This window comes from Abramis brama, assembly GCF_963993115.1.
Source record: "Abramis brama genome assembly, chromosome: 1".
In the NCBI taxonomy this organism is placed as follows: Eukaryota; Metazoa; Chordata; class Actinopteri; order Cypriniformes; family Leuciscidae; genus Abramis; species Abramis brama.
Window position 1 is genome coordinate 72,772,901 of NC_139963.1, and position 11,463 is coordinate 72,784,363.

General features: G+C 40.7%; 1 protein-coding gene across 1 annotated transcript; it reads right to left on the minus strand.

Annotated features, from left to right (window-relative positions):
* Positions 1–632: 632 nt before the first annotated feature.
* LOC311085026 (uncharacterized protein) lies at positions 633–10,874 on the minus strand. The gene is made up of 2 exons (XM_084117410.1): positions 10,814–10,874; positions 633–2,516 (listed from the first exon to the last, which is right to left on the minus strand). Exons 1-2 carry the CDS (start codon positions 10,817–10,819, stop codon positions 942–944), a joined length of 1,581 nt encoding a protein of 526 aa, XP_083973536.1. The 5' UTR covers positions 10,820–10,874; the 3' UTR covers positions 633–941.
* Positions 10,875–11,463: the final 589 nt, after the last annotated feature.

Consider the following 11,463-nt stretch of genomic DNA (forward strand, 5'->3'; position numbering starts at 1 on the left):
TTAATAACTGCTTTGAGACCTGAACCAAAAAGAACTTTGAATTTGCCACAACATGTCACGTTAAAATACCAGGTGTAGCCTACCTTATTCTCATGTTATTCTTTAAAAAAAAACATGAAAGAAAACTGATAGCTCACTGAGTCAAACTAAAGGATCAGCTTTATTAGTCTTTTTGAATGGAAGTTCCCCTAACCGGAAGTCCCATAATTCAAAACGCAGTAAACTCATCAGGGATAAGGTGGATAGGTGAAAACTTTGACTGTTTTCTCCAGAGCTGATATATATATATATATATATAGGTCAAGCTCGCTCATTGTGAACAAGCTCAGATGCAGTTAAGTAAAGAAGCTGCTTTTGTGTTCAGTCAAACTGCTTTAAGTCTCTAGTAAAATATACACCACCAGAAGATTGGTGAAACCCTGCAAATAGCTACAACTTGTGAATTGACTTGCTATAGCGCTGTCCAGTGAAGCGCGGTCACAGTCGCACCCTCGGGCGGGTCAAATAATAAAACATAACATTCTGATTAATTGTGGGCGGGTCGCGCGGGCGGATGATATGTAAGGGATAATGTATAGAGAGGCGGTCGTTATTGTGACGATGCAGGGTTGAATCAATGGAGGAAGCAGGATCCAAAAGCAACAGATTTATTAATTAAACTAGGAACAAGACAGACTCAGATAAAGGAACAAAACTAGGGAACAGAACAACCAGACTAAAACAACATCACAAATAACAAGAACCCACAAACACTGAACCAAGACACAGGGTATAAATACAGTGACTAACCAGCTAAACAAGATAACAAGGGGGGCGTGACTAAGAGAAAACACCTGGGGATACTAATAAACTAGAAAAACTACAAAGGACTACAAAACCTGACACAGAACAGGAAATAACTAAAGACCACACAAGACGAGGGAAACACAAGACAGGAATCATTACATAGCCCCCCACTTAAGGAGTGGATTCCAGACACTCCTCAAAAAACAATAGTCCAGGAGGGTGGTGGATCGGAGGCGGAACTGGGGGCGGGATGGAGGGCCAGGCCCATGGAACGGAAGAGGGCCTGGAGACTGCGACAGGACGAGAGACCAGGGTGGAGCAGGCTGTGCAGGCGACCAGGGCGGAGCAGGCTGTGCAGGCAACCAGGGCGGAGCAGGCTGTGCAGGCAACCCGGGCGGAGACGACCCTTCGGGCGGCCACGGCGGAGACGACCCTTCGGGCGGCCACGGCGGAGACGACCCTTCTGGCGGCCACGGCGGAGACGACCCTTCTGGCGGCCACGGCGGAGACGACCCTTCTGGCGGCCACGGCGGAGACGACCCTTCTGGCGGCCACGGCGGAGACGACCCTTCTGGCGGCCACGGCGGAGACGACCCTTCTGGCGGCCACGGCGGAGACGACCCTTCTGGCGGCCACGGCGGAGACGACCCTTCAGGCGGCCAGGGCGGAGACGACCCTTCAGGCGGCCACGGCGAAGACGACCCTTCAGGCGGCCAGGGCGGAACAGGAGACCACCCCTCTGGCGGTCCTGGCGGATCGGGCTGGTCCGGAGGTGTATTGCCCCCCCCCAAAATTTTCTTAGGGAGGCTCCCCGGTAAAGAGTCCTGGACCAGCGATGAAGAGGGCTTTGAGCTGGGCAGGACCAGCGGCGAAGAGGGCTCTGAGCTGGGCAGGACCAGCGGCGAAGAGGGCTCTGAGCTGGGCAGGACCAGCGGCGAAGAGGGCTCTGAGCTGGGCAGGACCAGCGGCGAAGAGAGCTCTGAACTGGACGGAACCAGCGGTGAAGGAGACTCTGAACTGGGCGGGACCAGCGGTGAAGGAGACTCTGAGCTGGGCGGGACCAGCGGTGAAGAGGACTCTGAGCTGGGCTGGACCAGCGGTGAAGAGGACTCAGAGCTGGGCGGGACCAGCGGCGAAGGAGACTCTGGGCTGGCGTGAAGTGCAGGCTTGGCTGGACTGGCGTGAAGCTCTGGATCATCGGAAGTGACGTGAACAGTCTCTGGATCAGCAAAAGTGACGTGTTTAGTCTCTGGATCAGCAGAAGCGACGTGAACAGTCTCTGGATCAGCAGAAGCGACGTGAACAGTCTCTGGATCAGCAGAAGCGACGTGAACAGTCTCTGGATCAGCAGAAGCGACGTGAACAGTCTCTGGATCAGCAGAAGCGACGTGAACAGTCTCTGGAATGAGAGCTAATGTGGGAGTACCATGTTTCTCTTCCGTGATCCCCACAGCATATCCCGAATCACTCAGCTGCAGGGCCAAGTTAATATAAAGTTCTAAAGTGCCGTGGGGAGAGTGCAGTGGCATGGTTGACCCAAGTGGCTCTGATAGTCCCCCTCTAAAAAAGATCATGAGGCACATAGGGTCAATAGGGGTAACATTTGCCAGATTGATAAACTCCTGTACGTATTCCTCAATGATCCGGTCTCCCTGACGGAGACACATAATCCGTCCTACAGGATTCCTGGAGATCATTGTTGCTGGATCCTCGTTGTTTGGTGGGTTCTTCTGTGACGATGCAGGGTTGAATCAATGGAGGAAGCAGGATCCAAAAGCAACAGATTTATTAATTAAACTAGGAACAAGACAGACTCAGATAAAGGAACAAAACTAGGGAACAGAACAACCAGACTAAAACAACATCACAAATAACAAGAACCCACAAACACTGAACCAAGACACAGGGTATAAATACAGTGACTAACCAGCTAAACAAGATAACAAGGGGGGCGTGACTAAGAGAAAACACCTGGGGATACTAATAAACTAGAAAAACTACAAAGGACTACAAAACCTGACACAGAACAGGAAATAACTAAAGACCACACAAGACGAGGGAAACACAAGACCGGAATCATTACAGTTATAGTGAATAACAAGCCCGACAGGCTGAACGAGTTCGCGTCGGGGTCTTGACAGCCTGAAGGGCTTGTTATTCGCTATAACAACCGCCTCTCTATACATTATCCCGCTTATTACATGGCTACCTACAAAATAAATAAATAATTTGACACAAATTATTGATTTAAAAAGGAGTTTATTGTTTTAAAAACGATTGTATTGCTTCCGCCAAAGAAAATAGTCCGTTCCGCGTCCATAGCAACGCGCTGTTTTGCATGGCAACGGTCTGTTATAGTCATAGACAGTATAAGAAGTGGACAGAGCCATCTCATTGGATCTCAATTGAGACAAGTGAAGCCCATTTTTAGCGATTTCTTAGCACTTCCTTTCCTGACGCGCAGACTCAAACCGAGCAAAGCGTTACACGGACCACGTGAGCAACCCGTCTGTCTTCTAGTAGCTGTGCCAAGAGAAATCTGAATCATTCCCTTCCGAATCTTGCAGAGACGGAGAGTGTGAGTAGGAGCTGTCCATGAGCTAGGAGCGGGAGCAACTTTTGCTAGGTATTCTGATTAATTATATTGTCATTTTGCCTCCACGTCCCCCGATTGTCCGCGAGCTTCTCCTCCCGTCCATACGGTAATCTCTCTACTGTGCGACAGAGAGTCGCGTGGTTATGACGCAATCGTTAGCCTACTTTTACAAAAACTGCTTCTACTGGGCCATAACATAAGCTACAAGGTAATGGAGCATTTTATACATTGTCGTGTTTCTTTAGAAATAAATAATGGACAAATGGAGTCTTCAAACGCCTCAGATGTAAAGTTATTCGCTGTCAAAGTGACGCCAAAATGAATGGGAGTCAATGGGATGCTAACTGCAGGTGAAGTCCTGCTACAAGATGGTGGCACGCGGCCGGCTTCAACTTCCGGTCGACTTCCTTCCCGCCTGGTTATAGTTCGCAGCGGTCTCGCAGCATTCTACATTGGAATTCAGCCAAGCCATGTAATAAGAATCATTATATGGTAATATGGAAACAATGTGTAGGCCTACGTGTTTGTGAGTGTGTCGCTGAAATCTGATTGGTTGATTAACTGCTGTTTGGCGGGAACTGCCAGATACACACAAAATCATGTCAAAATGACCACCTGGGAATATTTGCGTAAATACAGTCGGTCATGTCTTAAATTAAAGTAAAGCCGTCTTTGCACACCACATTCAAACTCTTGGAATTCGCCACCCAGTGGCAGGAGTAAAGATCTTTTTATGACAGTATGCGCAACATGTAGCATAAAAGCACATCTTATGATATACTCTTACGTGTAGCTAACGCCACATAGTCTCGCACTTCAAATTATTGTAATTTTTGTTTGTATTTTTGTATTTTCAAAATACAAATTCCTTGTATTTTAATTAAATGCTTTTTTCACCGCAGTATTTTGTATTGTATATAAATACATTTGATGAGTAAGTATTTGTAATTAAAAACTTTTTGATGTATTTGTGCCCATCTCTGCGCTTGGTGTGTATAAAGTTAAAGGCGCAGACAGATACTGAGGGGCCATGCAGTACCTTATATGTTAGCATAAGGGTTTTAAAAGCATCTATATTTTAGGGGCTCTGTATTTAGAACAATTATTCCCTTGCAGTCACACACACACATGTAGCCTCGCGTTTATTTAGTTTTCCCCTTTTATTCAAAATAATCACAAACTTGCTAACTATAATGGATTGTATGATATATGTTGATTGTCAATAAAAGTGAAGGTGTTAAAACACATTTAATTATCATTGATAAACAGGGGCGTCATGCAAGCCAAAATTCTGGGGGGGCACAATCTGAGACGTTGCAATTGTTTTCTGACGGGTGATATGGATCATGTTAGGAGGGGTCAGGGTTTCTCCCCCTGAAATTTTTTAAATTCTGGCTGCTAAACATACCATTTCAATGCAGTTTGGGAGGGACAAAAATACCTTAACGGAGCTAGCAGCAACCCTCCTCTATCTGAGGACTAAGTTAAAGTATCTATTTTGTAAGTTTATGTAAAAGACAGGTTGATGAAAGAACTGTAAGCTCAAATTCAAAAGCTTTTGAAGTCTACTTCATTAAAGCATGTTTACACACACACTTACTGTACACTTAGGCCTACTACACATGATTTTAAAAACAGTACCATTGCAGTTTTTATGTTATGATTTTAAATTGGTATGTGACCTAAGAACGATCTTACATTAAAGGTACATAAAGGTGCTGAGGTCTGACTTTGTGGTGCTCTGAAATTAAGTTATTTTAATATTAATATGTGATGAAGGACTTTGAAAGAAGTTTGACAGATATCAGTGCTGAATAAGGTTAACACTACCCCGTTTATTTGAAAATGGTTAATATTTGACAGAAATGTAAAAAAGTAATCAAATCAAATGCAATATGTAACATTACTTTAGTAGAATCATTGAAATACTGTAGTTACACTGCTCATTATTATATTTTAAATAAGGAACAGATGTTTCAAAACCGATCAGATAACGTTACTATGGCTTTGTATGGCAGTAACGTTAGCCAACTAGTTTACGGTTAGACTAGGCTAGCTATCGATAACGTTACACTGACACAACTTAAGTTAATGCTCTGAATTCGCAGCTAATATCAAATCCATAACTTTTTGATCAAGTTAAAATTTCCAGGTCAACCACAAATAATCCCACTACCTTTTAATATCATCCGATAACTAATTCAATGCCGATTTGTTGCTTTGCCCACTTACCACTTCAAGACCATCTGTAAAACATTGCCAGCCCAACGTGCGAGACGAGTGAGTTGCTTGAACATACACAGCAAAGATTCTAGAGCACGCGCGTAGCGTTGATATACACAGACACCATATTAGGAAAAAGGGGCGGGCTGATGCTGACCGATTTATTACACATCCAGAAGAATACATTTGAGTCGTTATAGGCTCTGGTATATTATGGAGCATAATAGGAATAAAGTTGTGACAAAAAAAAATATCAGCGAGGAAAGATCTGAGGGGGCACGTGCCCCCTCACTTTGAATGGGCATGACGCTGATTGATATAGCCTAACGCGCCACGAGTTTGCGCCGTAATTCAGAGGATCTGTCGGATTTAGGCCTACATCGCGTAAATTCATTAATTTTTTCCCGAAATCCATAAAAGTAAGCCCTTTGAACTGGGAGAAAAAAAGAGTAAACTTTATTGGTTTATACACAATAAGCATCTGATATGAATAAAACACTTCGTCAAATTATAATTGAAAGGATTATTATTGCAGCTCGCAGGCAGTGTGGAATCTGAATAAAAAAACTTTTGTTTTTTACAGTAGCCTACTTGATTTTAAAGATTACCACGGCAAACAATTTTTTTTCTGTGCATTAGCTTGCATGGATTAATTGTTCACCGCAAGACTATATAACTTGCGCTAACAAAGTAAATAGGGTCCATTTTGAGTTCATGCCGACTTCAAGGCCATCTTCAAATTTAATTTTAGCATACACATTGAAAACGAACAGTCTTTCTCTTTCAGGAAAAATGGACAAACAATGCCACATTGGTGCCACATCGTACCATCAAAATGTTGTCAAATAAAATGCTCTCTATAGCACTCGAATGTCCAATGACTGCTGTAGCATTAGCAGGAAATTGTGGTGTTGTTCAGGGCCGTAACCATTATAGACAATAATTACAAATGGCTAAATTGTCCTCACTAATATTCATAATGCACCGCTCTATTTCTTGTTAAGATGACATCAAGTTTCAAAAGTTACATTTTTAGCTACAGCGTTCTAACAGCGCTCGTCAATGTCAAATGATTGAGATGGCCAATCAAATCAAAGAAGGCGGGGCTTACTGTTCACAGAAGACGAGTGTTTTAACAGTGAAAGAGTGCATGGTTGGTAAAGTAGTTAAACGTTATATTTGACAACTGTTTTACAATAGAAAAATATAATCTAGCAATGCAAACTACTCAACTTTATTAATACATTTTGCCATTTTAAATGGGAAAATATACTATAATTTACAATTCATGCAATTCATAACGGGATGTGACAAGACAAAAAACGTTTTGCATTTTTACATTACCAATAAGAGTGAATGTGTGCATATTTTAAAATAAAATATATATTTTACATTTATTCATTTAGCTGACGCTTTTATCCAAAGCGACTTACAATTGCTATACATGTCAGAGGTCGCACGCCTCTGGAGCAACTAGGGTTAAGTGTCTTGCTCAGGGACACATTGGTGTCACACCAAAGGCATGTGTCTTATCCACTGCGCCATCACCACCCATATAAGCAAATAGTTAAAATTAATTTCTTCATAACGACTTAAAACTCATTTTATTCTCTTAATTTCCTTCTAATCCTATAATTATTTAACTCCTTTAATGTCTGAGACCTAATATAATTATGTGGTTGAAAACACTTAACTGTTGTGATATGGGCTATAAAAAGCACCGAGTGCCTCTGTTTCTGGCTCAGCTCAAACCCAATATATTATTTTCTAATACCCTGACCCTAGATTGTGAAACTGGAGTTTATTGTTTAAATGTGGTCAGTATATCGACAACCACTGTAAGGAGAGCGTGTGCGGAAAGCACTTATATGGAGATGGGCGTGTTTTATGCAAATGACTAACCTCGTGCCCGCTCATTTAGAAATACTCTAAATTCACCAACGATGATAATAACAAATTCATGTGTGCGAACGTGTTGTGAATTAGGTGGATACTGTCCTGTGTACAAATACGAAATAATCCACGCAGTTATTAGTGAAAGAGACCCATTGTGGCCATTTAACTTGTTAACTGTTTTGAGTGACTCCGTTTGTAATGGAATAAAGATTTTTTTTTGCGTGTGTGTGACTGTGAGATAAATGTGTATCGTGTTTGGAAGTCACGTCTCAATCTAAAACGAATTACCGGACAAATACGTTTTGTGTTAAAAATAAAATTAAGTAAGTGTCTTACACAGAACTATAGCTTGTTTTGAAAAAAAAAAAGCTTAAGATTTCATATTTTGTGCACCAGAAAAAAAAAAAAAAACTAACTATTTTGCATTTGTTTTTCACTACTTAAGATTATTTCGGAAAGATTTATTAGTAGAAAACTGAAGTGTATGACAGAAATGTGTGAATTTGATGTGCTTTTTTAGGACCACTTAGAATGTAAAGAACAACATTATACAGTTATTTATTTTATTAGGAAATACAATATACATAAAAATGACTTTAAATTATATGTAAATCTTTTGGAACAAACAAAAGCATTCGCAATAAATAAAAAAAAACACTTAAAACATACTATGCTTTGAAAGCACTGGACTTGATGCAATTTATCTATTTTTACTTTTTATTTCTTTATTTCCTGGCAGCTAATGTTAATGTCATAATGTGAATAATTATATAGCCTATAGTAATAATTAATAGCAAATGATCGTTGCGACGGAAGTGAATCAAACAAAACTAACTTTATCTGGACAATAACTGTATTCCGAGTGCCTCTGTTTCAGGCTCAGCTCAAACCCAATATATTATTTTCTAATACCCTGACCCTAGATTGTGAAACTGGAGTTTATTGTTTAGATGTGGTCAGTATATCGACAACCACTGTAAGGAGAGCGCGTGCGGAAAGCCCTTATATGGAGATGGCGTGGGCGTGTTTTATGCAAATGACTAACCTCGTGCACGCTCATTTAGAAATACTCTAAATTCACCAACGATAGATCTGCTGTAAAGCCTAAACAATCTCTGTTACTGTAATCTCCTGTTATCACTGTAAAGCTGCTGTGAAACACTCTATAGATTGTTAAAGCGCTGTATAAATGAAGATGACTTGACTACAGTTAAAGCTGGCTCGACACATCTCAGGCGATTTCAGATTTATATGATTTAACAACAACATGGATGAGATGATAAAATGATGCGACTGTTAGCGAGTTGATTCATTTATTGTTCCTGCTAATTGTGAAAGTTTTAACACACTTGTTTTAAATACTTCCACACATTCCAGCATGACAAAACTTATAGTTATTTTACCATATCAACACTATATAGAGAAATAAATGCGGCAAAATTGGGAAGATATCACTGAACATTTATTTAACCATAGCTAAACTAAATTTCTTACGACATATATAATACATCATACAATTATTATTATTTTAGTCTTATATCTGTTATTTAAAGGTTGAGGTAACTTTCTTTAATGCTGATCTGGGTTGGGTACCAAACACCTTACTTTTACAAACTCCTTACTCTTACTTACTCCTTTACTTTTTTTTATGGCACCGACTGAATTACGTCGGTACCGATTCACATTGAACCAGTCTGTGCCTGAGAACGATCTGTGCGCGAGAGTAAGACTATTAACATGCGAATCCTGCATTTTTTTTTATTTTTTTATTTAACATGTGTTAAAATCTACACAACAAAACAAAACCACATAATTGTAATAGACAGGTGTGTACGGAAGCCCTGAACCGCAAAGCAAAAAAAAAAAAAAAGCATTTCGAGGTTAAAGTCGAAACATTTCAAGAATAGGTCGAAACATTTCGAGAATACAGTCTTCCGTCGAGGACTTCCGCGTGCGCGCTTGCCGTGGTTTCACATTGCCGCACAGCATCATGACGGCGCGCGCGTTTCACTGTTATCTGGGCTTTCAACAAAAGGAAACTCTACAGGTGCCAATCTACCAACATGGCATTAGGCTATCATTATAGGCCGTTATAAAATACACCGCTTTCATACTGTAGGCCTACACTCAAAGCGCTTCACATTCATATCAGGAATGTCTCCACAACCACCAGTGCCAGTGGTTTTTATATCTGAGGAAATCACGGGATCCGGCCAAATGACTGGATACAGAATGATGCACTTAAAATGTGTCCATAACGTATTTACGGTGAAGAGGGAGACGGTGCGGTTACTGTTAAGATGACCCAGATGGTGTTGCCTATAGACGAGCACGAAAACACGTCAGAAACACTGACACAGTTTGGACCAGATTGTGAACTCCGGCGGAGTCTGTGTGCTCGTCTATAGGCAACGCCATGGAAATGCAAGATTAGTGTAGAATTTCCTTTTGTTGAAAGGCCCAGATATTACTACTACTATTTTGTGTAGATCCATGTCCGAGGCAGGTCGACTTCACAAGCGCATTGCATACACACAAACACGCACGCAGCGCGCCCGCGGAAACACGCGCTCTGCGCCAGTGGACGCGCACCGTGCCCGCGGAAACACGCGCACCGTTATGAACGCGCACACACGCAACTTCTACGGAAGACTGTATTCTCGTAATGTTTCGACTTTAATCTCGAAATGCTAGAAATGCCTTTCAGCTGATAAAAATACTTTGTTCTTAAGTCCCTTTATTACACAATTGCATCACAATACATAACATGCCTTTATTTTATATGTAATTTAAACTCAACATCACTGAGCCCAAAGGCAGCGGCATCATGTCGATAACTAGTTTTGAAACAGCTCTGACCAAGTCCAACTAAAATCCAACAAAATAAATAATGAACAAATAAAATATAAAACAGCATGAAATAAGATCTGCCAATCAGTAATACATTAATAAAATATATTCAACTTTCATATTTTTAGAAGGGCTGTGAATTAAAACAACCATAGTGACCGTGTTTACTCCTTTCTTTTCAGCCATTGGATGGATGGCGAACAACTACACCGCAAAGATAATAAATAAAACGCTTTCTTAAAAAAATAATAATAATAAAATAACGCATGCACGTTTTCTTAATGTTCATTAAGGACAAGAAAACTGACCATTTGTCGAATCTGAATGCCAGTTTAGAGATTTTTGCTGTATGATTTAGTTTCATTCATATCTCTAGGTCGTTTGCCTGAATTATTTAGTTAACAACACTATCCAAGCGGTAACTGCGAACACACGGAGTTTTACAACAACAAAACAACTTACAATCATCAAGAGAGTCTCTGCTGTTATTCCTTCTCATGATGCACGACACATTCCCACGGTTAGTAAGTAGGCTAGAGGTAACTGCAGGCTGGAGCAATGGGCGTTCCACGAGGTCGGAAAGGAATGGGGCGTGCCAGGAGGAACGGGGCGTGCCGTGAGGTCTTTACAATTGGACGCGAAAGCTTCCTGATCCGCATAAAAGCGAGCCATATACTTAATCACTTTTGGCCAACAAACAATTATACAAGACCAAATACATTTCTTTCACTGTGAAAATAGCAATAATGATATTGAGAATACATTCTCAAATTTATGGCGCGGGTTACATGACGTCATCACCACCGCGACTTTTTAAAAATCATTAAAAAACAAATTAAATTATTATTTTAAAGATAAAAATGTCTCCTGACACTATTAAAGTCATACTAGTTTTGTACTTTCATTTAAAGTACATACAAACTAATAGTAATGTTATTTTTTATAATAATGGTACAGCAAATGTTTTTGCTGTAAGGCATACATATATACGTGTTTGATCAAACACTCACCATATAATTATAAAATGAAGTAAAAACGGTTTAATAAACTTCTTTTAAGTGACATTAATCAATTAAGCAAAACAAACACCATTTTATCCAAAAAACATTTAT